Source organism: Delphinus delphis, chromosome 7 (assembly GCF_949987515.2).
Source record: "Delphinus delphis chromosome 7, mDelDel1.2, whole genome shotgun sequence".
Lineage (NCBI taxonomy): Eukaryota > Metazoa > Chordata > Mammalia > Artiodactyla > Delphinidae > Delphinus > Delphinus delphis.
The window spans coordinates 65,887,425-65,903,775 of NC_082689.1; the positions used below are offsets into that span (position 1 = coordinate 65,887,425).

The 16,351-nt window shown below is 37.2% G+C and overlaps 1 protein-coding gene across 2 annotated transcripts in view; it reads left to right on the forward strand.

Annotated features, from left to right (window-relative positions):
• TTC21B (tetratricopeptide repeat domain 21B) overlaps nucleotides 1–16,351 on the forward strand; it is an 87,319-nt gene that overhangs the window by 23,281 nt on the left and 47,687 nt on the right. For both annotated transcript variants that reach the window (XM_060016655.1, XM_060016656.1), the window contains exons 12-18: nucleotides 2,290–2,419; nucleotides 6,187–6,344; nucleotides 8,623–8,847; nucleotides 10,471–10,709; nucleotides 12,503–12,575; nucleotides 13,751–13,861; nucleotides 14,593–14,731. In XM_060016655.1, coding sequence (XP_059872638.1) covers nucleotides 2,290–2,419; nucleotides 6,187–6,344; nucleotides 8,623–8,847; nucleotides 10,471–10,709; nucleotides 12,503–12,575; nucleotides 13,751–13,861; nucleotides 14,593–14,731 — 1,075 coding nt within the window. The remainder of the gene's footprint in view (nucleotides 1–2,289; nucleotides 2,420–6,186; nucleotides 6,345–8,622; nucleotides 8,848–10,470; nucleotides 10,710–12,502; nucleotides 12,576–13,750; nucleotides 13,862–14,592; nucleotides 14,732–16,351) is intronic.

Consider the following 16,351-nt stretch of genomic DNA (forward strand, 5'->3'; position numbering starts at 1 on the left):
CATTAAGATGGGAAAATTTGAACAAAAACTTGAAGGTTGTGGGAATATGGTATAGAGTGTTTCAGGCAAAGGGAGCCGTTGTGCAGGTGGCCCAAAGGGACACAGAGATGAGTGTGCCCAGGACAGTGTGAGGAGTTGGGGAGTAGTCACCGTGAGGTCTCAGCACAGAGACCAGTGTGGTAACTTCTCTGGCTTCAGTTCTGAGTACAGAGGGGAGCCACCAGAAGGCTTCCAGCATGATCCAGTTCAGCATTTTAAAAGGAGTCTTCTGGCAGCTCTGCCGAGAGTAAACTGTACAAGGAGCAAGAAATAACGTGTTAAATGGTAGTTGGGTCCCTAGTCCACAGACATCCTATTTTTCCATAATATAACCTTCATCAGCATGATAAGAATCTAATTAGCATTTAAAATGCTGTTTTCCTGGGGAAATATCAGAAAGGCAGACTTGACTCTCCAGCTCCGTTTCTACTTTGGCCCTTTTATATATATACTTTCTAAAATCAAACATATTATCTTAGAGATTGTCCATATAAGTCCTGTTTTTTTTCTATGATTCACTGTGAAATTACAGTAAAAAAACAATGAGTAATTCTTAGCAATTGGCAGAGAACATTATCAGAACTTCACCCTTTTACCTATGCTTTCATTATTTTCAGTTACACTGAAGAAATAAATGTTTTAAGAATATACTCTGTACCCATTACTGTGTGAGTCTGTCATACAGAGTGAAGTAAGTCAGAAAGAGAAAAACAAATACCGTATGCTAACACATATATATATGGAATCTAAGAAAAAAAAAAAAGGTCATAAAGAACCTAGGGGTAAGACGGGATTAAAGACACGGACCTACTAGAGAATGGACTTGAGGATATGGGGAGGGGGAAGGGTAAGCTGTGACAAAGTGAGAGAGTGGCATGGACATATATACACTACCAAACGTAAAATAGATAGCTAGTGGGAAGCAGCCACATAGCACAGGGAGATCAGCTCGGTGCTTTGTGACCACCTAGAGGGGTGGGATAGGGAGGGTGGGAGGGAGACGCAAGAGGGAAGAGATGTATAACTGATTCACTTTGTTATAAAGCAGAAACTAATACAACACTGTAAAGAAATTATACTCCAATAAAGATGTTAAAAAATAAATAAATAAAATGGATCAAATGTCAAAAAAAAAGTCTGATCTTTGAGACACATAAGACCCTTAGCCCTATAAGAGAGGCAAAACTAAATATGAAACTACTATAAAACTGTATAAGACAAAGAATGCTGAATTATTATATAGATTATAAGCACTATAGAAATTTCAAGAAGTTGAAGTATTCTAGGCATCAGTAGTTTTATACTCTGAAAATCCTTTTGAGCACACATTTTTTTGATGCCTCAACATAGTGAGAACATACCACACTTTCTTGTTAGTAAAGTGGCTCTTCATAGGAGTGACTGTCAGTAAGAGGCGGTGCTCCAGTTAAGAATCTGTGTATGTGGAGTGTAAGATTGGGGGGATGGGAGGATCACCCTTCAGATAAAGGAAGGAGTATTAGTAAGGCAAAGCAGGGAGAATGAACATTTGATATTTAAACTCTAATATCACATTTCTAAATTGTGAGTGAATAACCACTGGATAAAGGTGGGTTGAATAGACAGCCATTAAAAGAATAAAAAAGTGGTCTAGTACTGCTTTAGTTATCGTATTCACTATTAATAAAAAGAGAAAAAAAATTTGAAGGCCTACAACATGCCAGGCGGAAAAGTGGGGAATATGAAGGTATGAGACATTTAGTGTAGTATACGTGAGTGTTCAACCTTCGGACTTTTGCTAGAATGATGAAATCTGAATTCTCTAGAAACTGACCTTACAGTATTTTAGGGGGTGGTGCAAGTTACTCAACTGAGTAAATCACAAGGCAGGTTTAGAGTTAGAACTCACATTGCCTTGACTCTCAATTCCAGCAAGAAACTCTACCTCTCGTTATCGTTCCTTTGAACAGATATGTTTTCTTGACAGAGTTTAAACAGATATGCTCATTTCATATGTTATCAAATTAGTAACTGTATAATAATTTCACAGTTATTTTGCTGAGCAAAAGCCATCATTTATATAGTCTGTTCATAGATCCCAGGGAGATAAATTAGTATTAGTCCAGTCATAGTAAAAATATTGGGCAATAAATAGAATAAGACAAATTTTAGAAAAATATGTGATTTTTGCTCTTCACATTATAATTAATATGTGTTTATTTTTAGCTAAATACTATTATAAACCTATAAAAAATGATCTGATTTGTTTAGCCTGCAAGTCCTGGGCAACCTCTTTCTCCACTTCTCAGACGTTGTACCTCAATCCTGGAGACTATAGTAAGAACTGTTCCCGGTCTTCTGCAAGCTGTCTTCCTAATAGCAAAAGTGAAATATTTGTCAGGTAAGATATACATTAAAATCTTAAAATAACCTTTATATTCTGATGTTGATAAGAACTAGTATAAACAAACAAAGAACTCCTTGTATGAATAGTCACATAAAATAGTCACATAGAATAGTCTTCATAGAATAGTCACGTAAAATGTACCTTTTACGTGTGCACAGGTAAGTAATTTTTATCCAAAATAAAACTGCATAACTTTCTTTACTATTTAATTCTTTAAAAAATTACTATAAACTTCTGTGGTTCAAGTGAATGTCTGGGAAAATACAGTTCTACCACTTAAAAAATGTCCATCAGGTGGTACTAGGTCCTGGCAGTATAATTTATAGTCTTTAATCTCTCCTTTGAACAGATTATAATGGTTGATTCATTGGCATGACCAAATGTGATGTTCACTGGGTTTCAGGCCCGTGAGAAATTCATTGATTAATTTCTATTTAGTTTCTGTGATTGGTTATACATAGCTTTAAAAAAATATCCTCAGTTACAACCTTAGATTTTTAGGACACAAACATATGTATGACAATATATATAAAAGTAGACCATCATATGGTACTTAGGTATGTATCTTTGCTGGCTGAATGCTATGCAAAGTAAGTTAAGTTTGTAAAGTCCTATAGGACAGAAACCAACTTCAAGGTGTTCATTATCGTTAACAGTTACTTCTTGTACATAATGGAACGAGTTAAGAGTTTGACCTTACTAATTTTTTGGCTTTGTTTTAACTGTTTTTGGGGTTTTTTAAAAATAAATTTATTTATTTATTTATTTTTGGCTGCATTGGGTCTTCGCTGCTGTGCGCGGGTTTTCTCTAGTTGCAGCGAGCGGGGCCTACTCTTCGTTGTGGTGCGCGGGCTTCTCATTGTGGTGGCTTCTCTTGTTGCGGAGCATGGGCTCTAGGTGCGCGGGCTTCAGTAGTTGTGGCGCACGGGCTTGGTTGCTCCACGGCATGTGGGATCTTCCCGCACCAGGACTCGAACCCGTGACCCCTGCATTGGCAGGCAGATTCTTAACCGCTGTGCCGCAAGGGAAGTCCCTTTAACTGTTTTAAAAAGAGAACCAAATGATCACAAAAGCTTGTTTCAGTTCTAAAATACTCTAGTTGTAAGAAGTGACTCTCTATTACCTTCTCTGATTGAGTTCTGTTGAGCCACATCATATTTCTACTTTCTTCCCAGTTAGAACCGGTATCACCTACTAGGTGATCAAACTGGGACTTTGAGTTCTGTGATTAATTTGTAAACACTCATTATTTATTTTGAATTTTGATACAAATCAGTTTCAATAGAGTAATAGTTAATTGCCAAAGTCTTAGGAAGGAAACTCTTGTATATTAACCCCATTTTTAAAAAGAGCAGTCTGAAATAATGTGAAACAGTGGTGGCACGTGTCTGAATAGCAGTATTCTTGCTAAATTGCCAACTGCAGTGACTTCCGGCACCAACTACCTGGAGTTGGGCTAAACTTCACAGGTTAAGGGCACAATTCTCCATCATACTGCCCTCATTTTAGATAGCAGCCACAAGTTCAGGGGTTCCCAGGGCCTCCTGCACTTCTGACCAGCTTGCTACTAATTTAAGGGTTCTTATGATTCCCTTCAGGTTCGATAATTCACTAGAAAGACTCATAGAACTCAGGAAAGCACTATATCTAGGATTAGAGTGTTATGATAGCAAACTGAAATTTGAAAGTCATCCAAACCAGCAAAAGGAAGAGATGCAGAGGATGAGGTCTGGGAGGGTCCCAGATGTGGAGCTTCCGTTGTCCTCTCCCTGTGGAGTCAGGACACATCAACTTTCCGACAAATCAATGACGACACCTGTGGAACATTAGCAACCAAGAGAACTCACCCAAGGTTCGGTATCCAGAGTTTTATTAGGGTTTTATTACATAGACATCGACTGAATCTTTGGCCATGTGATTGAAGTCAGTCTCCAGCTCCCCTCTCCCTAGGTTAGGCTGATTATAGGTGGCTCAAAGCCCTACCCTTCTATTCACAGGGTTGGTCTTTCTGGCATGGCCAGCTACCATCCTGAGTCACATCATTAGCATAAGCTCTCAGGGCCCACCATGAATAACAAAGATTCTCCTATTGCTTGGGAAATTCCAAGATTTAGAGACTGTGTCCTGGGAACTGTCTCCCTGTCTCCCTATCTCCCTGGGATAAAGACCAGCCAAATTCTTTATTACGTAGGACCTGACAAAGGCAGAACTGCAGGACAGAAATTTCTTCCATTTTTCTCTCAAGAGAAATTGGGCCGCTCTTAGATAAGAATGTGATATTGATGTGATCTTTGTTTTTATGGCCCGTTTTTTCCCAACAGTGATGACCCGTTTCTCCATTGAAATACTTAGTGGCCTCCTGAAGCTAACCGGACATATTCTTCCTCCTTATCTTTAGAAGAAACAAAAAAGATTATGATTTCAGTTATTCATACAGTCCTCATTGTTTTTTCCAGTCTCTTATTTGCAAACCCTAATTCTTTTCTGTGTACTCTCTCCACTTAGTAATAACCTCTTTTTTCAAGTTATCTCCTTAATCCTTCTCCTTCCTAAAAGAATATGGGGGTGGCAATTTGCATGCAAATTTATTATGCTTAATCTTCCCTTCTTTTTTTGTCTGCACAGTTCTGAGTGTTGGATTGTATCACAGTGAAAAAGAATCTAATGTTTATTATGCTTGATGGTTAACTGACACATTTAGACACTGTATTTAATAAGTTATTGTGCTACCCCAGCTAAATTATTGTTCATTAATCCTCTGTCTCTAAGAAAGCGTTTTCTGTTTAAATGGATTTCTGTTAGAAGAAAGTTGAGCGTTTGGGAACTGAAGGCCTGACTGTTAGCCTTACTTTGTCTGTGAAGGTGTTAGGTAAGGTTACAGAGAGTAATTGAACGGATACCTTAGCAGAGTTACATGGGGAGCTGGCCTAGCTACACCTACTTAAGGCCAGTTTATGAGACGGCTAAATGCAAATCAGTGTGGGTGACATCACGAAACTTCTAGCACCTAGAGTCTGTGCTGTTGTTTCTCTGAAGAGCCTCTTCTACCTTATCTGTCAGCCCAAGGTAGATTCCAATATTCTGTTCACTTTCATCTTGATCATATCCTTCTATTTTAAGATTCCCAGATGTACTTACTAACCTATAATGGAATATAATCTGCAAAAATGCTGAATCATTATGCTATATACCTGAAACTAACACAGTATTGCAAACCAACTACAATAAAAGAAAAAGTCTTCCAGATGTACAATACCTGTGGTTCCAAAACATTTGATATTTCAGTTAGTATTTAAAGGCATTTTAAATCTGTAACTCACATTTCTAACCCCCTGGAATATAACCTTATGCCTTTTTTGGTTATTTTTTGTACAGTAGTAAAATTTCTAGCCTAGATGTGGCCCTATAACATTCTGTTTAAATTTCTATGTCTTACATAACTTATTTTAATGAAATTGTAAATTAGAAATATTCTTTTGACAAGGAGAATACAGGTACATTTAAAGGGCTTCAGATTTTTTCACATACTTTTCCTTATTTGCTCCTTATGACCAAGGGATGGCCTGGCTTTAGATATATTCTTTCATGCATATTAAAAAGAAACTGACTAGTGCAGGTAGAGGTTAAGCTAAGGCCTTACGAACAGAGAACTTTTAAGTTCAAACACCAGAACTATCCATAGACTAAATACTTTTCTCCCTGTTCTCTCAGGTTTCCTCTTGATCATTTTGTATTATAATAGTGCTTTGTTTCCTCATTAGGTGATATTGAAGCAGCTTATAATAATCTGCAGCATTGCCTAGAACACAGTCCTTCCTATGCAGATGCTCATCTCCTGATGGCTCAGGTTTATTTGTCTCAGGAAAAATTCAAATTGTGTTCTCAGTCTCTTGAACTTTGTCTGAGCTATAATTTTAAGGTAAGTGTTCCAGACTCAAGTGGATAAGACATATCGCCCTCCTTGAACCTTTAGCAAATGTTTACATATTCAACTATTTTGTTTCTTAGCCTGTAATATTTTGCTAATAAATGCATTATTAATGGAATTTTTTTTTTTTTTTTTGCGGTACGCGGGCCTCTCACTGTTGTGGCCTCTCCCTTTGTGGAGCACAGGCTCCGGACGCGCAGGCTTAGCGGCCATGGCTCACGGGCCCAGCTGCTCCACGGCATGTGGGATCCTCCCAGACCGGGGCACGCACCCGTGTCCCCTGAATCGGCAGGCAGACTCTCAACCACTATGCCACCAGGGAAGCCGATAATGGAAAATATTTTGAACTCATTAGCAGTAGGAGAAAAAAATGGAGGCAACTGTGGTGTAGTTAAACAACTATATGGACTTGGCAACAAAAGACCTGGAGATAGTGTCTGGTTTTTCCACCTGTCTCTCTCTGAACCTCAGTTTTCTTTTCTAGAACACTTATATAATAATACCCTACAATTATAGTGAACATTAAATGCAATATGAATATGTAGAGATAATTGTACACTGTAGAGCATTGTGCCAAATATTTTTATGTATAAGGATTTTATTTTATTGCCTGTTTCTTTCTTGGACCTTGGTGTTTAATAACTTCTTTTTAGATACATCATCAGAGAACAGCTAGTCATTTTGAAAGTTGGTATGTGGTTTGAGGATATAAACACACTAGATTTCTATCCAAGGTATTCTGTGTGAACATCTCATATCCCTGAGCATTACGGAAAGTCCTAGGTTCAGGGGCTTCCTGAGCAACCTGGAATTAAGAAGGAGCTCCTCAGACTTTTGCTTTGGTTGGCAGTGTCTTGAGCCCTTCGATGTGAGAACACTTTAGTACACTGGAGAATTCAAGTTCCAGGCAAGGTTTGCAGAAGATAATGCCTGCTTCTTAGGACAGTAGTTCTCAAGACTGGTGGTGCATTGTGACCCCAGTGCCAGTGCCCTACCCAGTGAATCAGAATCTCTGAGAGAAGAGCGTAAGCATGATGGTTTACACAAGGCCCACAGGTAAACACAATGCCCAGCTACGGCTCAGAACCCAGCATTAGGAGGACTGGAGGTTAGATGGCAGCCACATCATCTCATTCTGGACCATCTTCTTCCCTTTGACTCCTTCCTCATCTTTTGTCATTCTCTTTATTTTTTCTGTATATGCTGTTGATACCCAAAATAAAGACAGGAGATTCGTTACTACGTGTTTCAGAGTAGTATCAAAGGGTAAAACCAATGTTTGATTAATGTGTCCTGAAATTTTTAATCTTAAATTATTTATTTATTTGTTTGTTTATTTATTTAATTTATTTACTCCTGGCTGCGTTGGGTCTTTGTTGCTGCGCGCGGGCTTTCTCTAGTTGCAGCAAGGGGGCTACTCTTCGTTGCGGTGCGGTGGCTTCTCTTGTTGCAGAGCACGGCCTTCAGTAGTTGTGGCTCGTGGGCTCTAGACCGCAGGCTCAGTAGTTGTGGCACACGGGCTTAGTTGCTCTGCGGCATGTGGGCTTCCCGGACCAGGGCTCAAACTCGTGTCCCCTGCATCGACAGGTGGATTCTTAACCACTGTGCCACCAGGGAAGCCCTGGAATTTTTTTTTTTTTTTTTTTTGCGGTACGCGGGCCTCTCCCTGCCGCGGCCTCTCCCGCTGCGGAGCACAGGCTCCGGACGCGCAGGCCCAGCGGCCATGGCCCACGGGCCCAGCCGCTCCGCGGCACGTGGGATCCTCCCGGACCGGGGCACGAACCCGCGTCCCCTGCATCGGCAGGCGGACTCCCAATCACTGCGCCACCAGGGAAGCCCAGCCCTGAAATTTTTAATCTTAAAATTAGAAAATAAAGAAAAGACAAGAAACTGTGTAGAAATCTGATAACTTTATCTCAGTACGAGAAGTCTGAGGTAAAGGAATTTATTTCCTGAAAACTAAAATAATTTCTTAGAATATATTTGCTAGCCTTATAAACTTTGTGTGCAATTTCTTTCCTCTCATAGTAGAAGTACTTAACTTGTTTGTTAACCAACGGAACACTAGGTAGTGTCAGGTTACCTGAATTCTGATTTAATATAATAAATGAGCAGAACATGAGTAAGAGGACAGAAATAGACCTCATGCATACAATCACAGGGTAGACTGTCCTCAAAGATCCTATTATTATAACATTTGATGGATTGTAAACTATGTATTGATGTTGTAAACACTCCAAGGAAGTATTTCTGAATATTATTTTTTCAGGTGAGAGAATATCCTTTATATCATTTGATAAAAGCTCAGTCACAAAAGAAAATGGGAGAAATAGCAGAAGCAATTAAAACCCTGCATATAGCAATGAGTTTACCAGGAATGAGGAGAACTGGAACTTCCTCAAAGTCAAAATACAGAAAAACTGAAGTCGATGCAAGCCATCGTTTATCAGTCTTTCTTGAGTTGGTAGAGGTTCACCGCTTAAATGGAGAACAGGTAGGTCAAGTGTAATTCAGTGGCTCAGATCTGAACTTTGTTATTCAAGTATATAGAGTCATAGGAAATGAAAAAGCTAAAATTATTCGCTTGACCAAGTGGTAAAGTTTAGAAAATTTATTTCTCATCACTTAGCACCAGATCATGTTACTTTCTGTAGCCCCTGAATTTAGACATAGTTTGTACTGGGATGACTTTATGTATCAGTGTACTTACATTGGCTACCATGAGATGTAATACTAGATATACACTGTATGTGTAATATGAGTAATAATATAATGTAATATGATGTACTGTAGTATGTATTAATATAATGTGTATAATAATATGTATGATTACTTTGGCTATCATGAAATGTAATAATATAATATAGTTATAATTCTGTGAATTCCTAAAAGGGCTCACACACATATACACAGAAACACACACACACACACACACACACACACACACACACACACACAGATGTACTCCTGGAATAAAATTAAAGTACCAATCTGAAATTCTAATAGCTGAGAAAATAAAAGAACCACTGAAATAATACAGCTTTGTTAAACTAACAGGACAATCATAAAATCAAATACTTTAAAAAATACAGATAGATAGATCATAAAATCAAATACTTAAAGAATAATATATATAGGTAGATGGATAGATAGGTAGAAAGAAGGCAAACAAAAATGTAATTCTGAGAAAAGAAATAGAACCTTGTAGAAAATGAGGAACTTAACATCATTTATATTTGGTTTTTAAGTTGCAGCTGTTGCTAATCAGTTATTTCATTATTTCATATTTTAGTGGAAATTAAGAAGACTGTGTCCAGATACTTGCCGAATCTCAAAGAATTTCCAGTTCACTAATAAATTAATGTAAAATGCACTTAATAAGAAGAACCAATTCTACTATAGATAGTTGATTCTGAAATGCACTGTTTTTTTCACATTTTAACATTTCTTAAATCAGAATGTTTTAAAATCTCTAAAGCTGAGATGAATTAAAATCAATGACATTTTAGATTCATTGAGGTACAGATTTGGAAATTAGGAAATATATTCACCTGGGGTATAACAAAAATGACATACTAGTGTAGGGAATAACGTAATCTGCTAGGTAATGTAGAGCCATCGGGTACAGAGGGTGACTGTGGACTGGATCCCATCCAAGATGCAGTAATGAACATAGCTAAGAATTTAGGCTTTGGAGTCAGGCTGGTTCTGTCATTTGTTAACTTAACTGTCTGAATCTCATTTTACTTGCTGCAAAGTGGGGGGTAATTATAGTAACTACCTTAGAGGATTTTTGTGAGAATTAAATGGGTTAATATTTACAATGCTGGGTGCAAAGTAAATGTTTATTAAATTATAGTAGCAACAAGTCTTAGGTAGCAACTGCTGTTGTCCTAGTTATGAGAACACTTTTCAGCTAACAAATATTTGTAATGTCATCTTAATTTGGTCTCTGAGTTTGGTTTTAAATTTTTGTACTTTTCAAAAAAATCTATCATTATTTCACAAATATCATAACTGTACTAGCATTTATTGTTCATTCTGTATTAGTAGAAAACCTTAGTTTGTAGTGTAATTTGTTGAAATTTTGAATGTTACTTTAATTTCACCTTTACAGCATGAGGCGGCCAAAGTTTTACAAGATGCCATCCATGAATTTTCCGGGACATCTGAAGAGTTGCGTGTCACTATTGCTAACGCAGACCTAGCTCTGGCCCAGGGAGATGTGGAACGGGCTTTAAGCATGCTTCAGAATGTTACATCTGAGCAGCCTTATTTCATAGAGACCAAAGAAAAAATGGCAGATATATATCTGAAGCACAGAAAAGAGAAGATGTTATATATCACTTGTTACAGGTAAATGGTTCTTTCAACCCATTATATTTTGACATTTATCTCCTAAAATTAATCCCCAAATTTCTTTCTTTTAACTGCTTTTCAGATACTTTATAGATCCCTTCCTTAATGTGTTCTTGCTTCCTTCTACTACCACCAAACACAGTAACTCTAACCAAGTTACTCGCCCTAAAATGTAAATCGTGGTAATTATGATTTATTTCAACCTGTGGCTTACTTTAGTTTCTCAGCTCTCCTCTCTCATCAGATGTTATTTTTGGACTTTGAAAGAGCTACAATTACATGTATTCTAATAGCGTAAAAGCATTATGTAATGTAACAATTCAGGGGCTATATAGTCATATTTAACACTCAGTATCAGCTATAGCAGAAGAAAATCATGGCTTAGTATATACCACACTAAGGCATGGATTACAGAAGTGGCAGGGGTTTAAAAAGTGTCATACACTGATGCCCTTGGGAGTTACTGGGATACACAAAACATGCACACAACACACACTCTCACACGAGACATGGGTGCACACATGCACACACGGGTTGCTCTTACACTTCTCCCCAAACAAAAAGATAAAGGTACAAGCACACACTCCATGTGAGAGAAAATTAATGTTTTATCCTTGAGAATAGTAAAATGTTGATGAATTAAGTCATATTGGTTCATCTATATTTTGTAAATATCAAAGCCCAGAAAGCTGCTCAGATTTGTTGTAGGTACTGAGTGATTCAAAGAAACTGAGCAGCACCCCCTGAATAGATGGATGGACTGGAGTTTCCTAGATTATATTTTCTATGATGTTTCTAAAATATCGGCACTATCATCTCTAATGATATGACAATTTTCTTTTCACTCTTCACACCTTTTATTCTATTATTATTTTTTTAACATCTTTATTGGAGTATAATTGCTTTACATTGTTGTGTTAGTTTCTGCTGTATAACAAAGTGAATCAGCTATACATACACATATATCCCCATATCCCCTCCCTCTTGCGTCTCCCTCCCACCCTCCCTATCCCACCCCTTTAGGTGGTCACAAAGCACCGAGGTGATCTCCCTGTGCTATGTGGCTGCTTCCCACTAGCTATCTATTTTACATTTGGTAGTGCATATATATATGTATATATAAAATAGGGTTGATGTGTTTGGATGCACTATAGTATAGTAGCTAAAATCATAGGGTTCTTTTTTTCAAGTAGATCTGACACATTAGCTGTAGTAAACTCAGCATTATCTATATAATTGTAACAATTTTCTTTTCTCAGAGTTTTTGGACCAATTAAGTGAGATATTGTACATTAAAGACTTAGCATCACATTATGTGAGCAACCTTGGTATTTTGACCTTTAGTAGTTTACCTTTTGCAGGTAAAAAATAAGCAGCAAATGTTGAAATAGAATATTTTATATTTTTTAAGGTAATTCGTTGTATATGACCTATGCCATGAATATCAGAGCTCAAGATGCATAGGAGGATGATAAGTGTTTGTCATATTTTGCAACTTCATTCCCACATCATGTATTTCTGGATAATGAGAGCTTATATGTTTACTATCTGTATACTTTTACCTGCATTTCAGGAAATAGAAAAATTTAATGAAAAAAATTGTTGACTTAGCATAAACAATCTGAGTGTGGGTATGGCTGGGGTTTTTAAACAATATTACACTGTTGGATATAAAGAAGGCACTCTGAAGGCTATTAGTTCATTGAAAAAATAAGCCTATCTTTTATTTAATTGGTTTAGAAGAAGAAATTTATATTCAATACACTAAGCAGAGTTCGTCTGATTTCCAGAGAAATTGCTGAAAGGATGCCTAGCCCTCGTTCTTTTATTCTCCTTGGTGATGCATACATGAATATTCAAGAGGTAAAGTTTCTGATACTACTGAACTTAGATTTAAAAACAAAACAAAAACCAAAAATTCTTCTTTGTGATTAGTATAACATTCTACTGAAAGGAATTTGGGTTTTTTTCTTACAGTTTTATTGAGATACAGTTGACATGCAGCACTGTGTAAGTTTAAGGTATAGCATAATGATTTAACTTAAATACATCATGCAATGATTATCACAGTAAGTTCAGTGAATATCCATCATCTTATATAGCTCAAAATTAAAGAAATAGAAAAAAATATTTTTCCCTTATAATGAGAACTCTCAGGATTTACTTTCAACAGCTTTCACGTATAACGTACAGCAGTGTTAATTTTCATGTTGTACATTACATCCCTAATACTTATCTTGTAACTGGAAGCTTGTACCTTTTAACCACCTTCATCCAAATCCCCTCCCCTCATTTTAATAACGTTTACTTAATAGTCAAAGATCCAGTCATCACAATAAAAAGGGAGACAACCATTACAATTAAAAAGTTACAGTTACTTTTCAGGGCTTTCCTGGTGGCGCAGTGGTTGAGAGTCCGCCTGCCAATGCCAGGGACACTGATTCGTGCCCCGGTCCGGGAAGATCCCACATGCTGCAGAGTGGCTGGACCCGTGAGCCATGGCCGCTGAGCCTGTGCGTCTGGAGCCTGCGCTCCGCAACGGGAGGCACTGCAACAGTGGGATGCCCGCATTAAAAAAAGTTATAGTTATTTTTCAAATTGAGATCCAGTTATTCAGCACTATCATTTGAAATAGAGATGATACCAGAAGTAAGGTGAGTCACCTTTAAACAAAAGGATGAAAAGAGCTACTGGCTAAGGTGGTGTTTTCTTCAAAGGGAAGCAATCCTCTGACCTCTGGTTCTGGCTTTTATAATGATGCCAGGTGAAAAGCTGTCAAGAAGCTGTCTCTTAGTTCTCATATGACTATTTATGAGGACATGGACCTAAGTAACCTGGGTGGGATTATACTAGTGAGTTACACCTGCACTAGTGATTATCAGCTCTCTGAAATTATTAAGGTTTCTGGACTTAGTATGTGCTTTATTAGTCTTAGTAAGTATTCCAAATGTAGACCTTAATTATAGAAGTGTTGCCATTTAATGGGAGCCACCTAAGCTGTTATTTTATTGCTTCATTTTTTTATCTGCCAACATTAGCCTGAAGAAGCCATAGTAGCATATGAGCAAGCATTAAATCAGAACCCAAAGGATGGAACATTGGCAAGCAAAATTGGGAAAGCTCTTGTCAAAACTCACAACTACTCAAAGGTAAATACTTTATATTTTGAAATGTATCTGTTTTAACAAATCTGCAAACCCTGCTCTGTGAAAGATCTTCAGCAAGCACTGTTTGTATCTTAATGGTTGGAAACTCCAAATTTGTCTTTACAAACTGGAATTTGTGTTAAAGACTTTCTCAGTGTCTCAGATTCTTCTCTGCTGCATTTTGCAAAGACTTTTTGGGCCCTAAAGTTTACTTCAGGTTTCACCTTACAGCAAAATTCTGCCATGAAATAAATTATGATAAACTTACTGTTGTTACATCTCTTTTATCATATGACAAAGCATAATAGATGTCCTTTCCATTGAACCAGTTTTGGTAAGCCATGTGCTTTGAGGGGTTTTTTTGGGTTTTTTGTTTGTTTTGTAGTAAGGATAATAGATTTTCCTTTAGTTATATTCTTGCCCTATTCCTGGTAACTGTTGAACATATATACAACAGCTAGCAAAGTATTTGCATTCACTAACGTTTGGAATAAAACTGGAAAAAATTTTAACAAAGTACTTTGCTTTAGTTACTTGTTGTAAGAAATGCTAGTTGTCTTGTGTAATACTGCATTCTGTAAGAAAAATGTCACACTTAATCACTCGTGCAAGTCCATGCATAACCTGCTTTTAGGTTACTTCCAGTTGCTTTAAGTCATAATGTGTGTAGGATCTTTGCTTGAATGCCATTCTCATTGCCTTTTTTTTCCCTAACTGAAATGGACTTTGTTTAGGCAATCACTTATTATGAAGCTGCTCTGAAAAATGGACAACAAAATTATCTTTTCTATGACTTGGCTGAGCTCTTATTAAAACTGAAATGGTATGACAAAGCAGAAAAAGTTCTTCAACATGCACTAGCTCATGAACCTGGTATGAAAATCTTTCTTATTTGAAAAAGTATACCTAATATATCTGATTCTTTTATTTTTATATTAGTATGTATTTGTATTGCTAGTGTATGTGAGGTTGGTTCTTTCATTTGTCAGAATGTCACTCTACTAAAGTAAGATATTTTAAAAATCTTAAAACAGATTTGTGAAACAGTTTGTGTTATAGAAAACTACTTTCCAAAGTGACATAAAGGAAGTTTCCTTTAGTTTTTTTCTTTAATTTAATTTTTATTTTGTGTTATAGTTGATTTACAATGTTATATTAGTTTCAGGTGTACAGCAAAGTGATTCAGTTATACATATATATATGTATACATTCTTTTCCCATATAGGTTATTACAGATTACTGAGTGGTGTTCCCTGTGCTGTACAATAGGTCCTTGTTGATTATCTATTTTATATGTAGTAGTGTGTATTTGTCAGTCCCAAACTCCTAATTTATCCCGCCCTCACACCTCTCCCCTTTCGTAACCATAAGTTTGTTTTCAAACTCTGTGAGTCTGTTTCTGTTTTGTAAATAAGTTCATTTGTATCATTTTTTTAGATTCCATATATAAGTAATATCATGATATTTGTCTGTCTCTGATTTACTTCACTTTATATGATAATCTCTAGGTCCATTCATGTTGCTGCAAATGGCATTATTTCATTCTTTTTAATGGCTGAGTAATATTCCATTGTATATACGTACCACATCTTCTTTATCCACTCCTCTGTCGATGAACACTTAGGCTGTTTCCATGTCCTGGCTACTGTAAATAGTGCTGCAGTGAACATTGGGGTAGATGTATCTTTTTTGTTTTGTTTTTGTTTTGTTTTGTTTTGTTTTGTTTTTTTGCGGTACATGGGCCTCTCACTGCTGTGGCCTCTCCCGTTGCGGAGCACAGGCTCTGGACGCGCAGGCCCAGCGGCCATGGCTCATGGGCCCAGCCGCTCCGCGGAATGTGGGATCTTCCCGGATTGGGGCATGAACCCGTGTCCCCTGCATCGGCAGGCGGACTCTCAACCACTGCACCACCAGGGAAGCCCCATGTATCTTTTTGAATTACAGTTTCCTCTGGATATATGCTCAGGAGTGGGATTGCTGGATCATATGGTAGCTCTATTTTTAGTTTTTTAAGGGACCTCCATACTGTTTTCCATAGTGACTGTACCAATTCACATTACCACCAACAATGTAGGAAGGTTCCCGTTTCTCCATGCCCTCTCCAGCATTTATTGTTTGTAGATTTTTTAATGATGGCCATTCTGACCAGTGTGAGGTGATACCTCACTGTAGTTTTGATTTGCATTTCTCTGATTATTAGCGATGCTGGGCATCTTTTCATGTGCTTTTTTTTGCCATCTGTATGTCTTCTTTGGAGAAATGTCTGTTTAGATCTTCTGCCCATTTTTTGATTGGGTTGTTTATATTTTTGATATTGAGATTCATGAGCTGTTTGTATATTTTGGTGATGAATCCCTTTTCAGTCACTTCATTTGCAAATATTTTCTCCCATTCTGAAGTGGGTTGTCTTTTCATTTTGTTTATGGTTTCCTTTGCTGTGCAAAAGCTTTTAAGTTTAATTAGGTCCCATTTGTTTATTTTTGTTTTTATTTT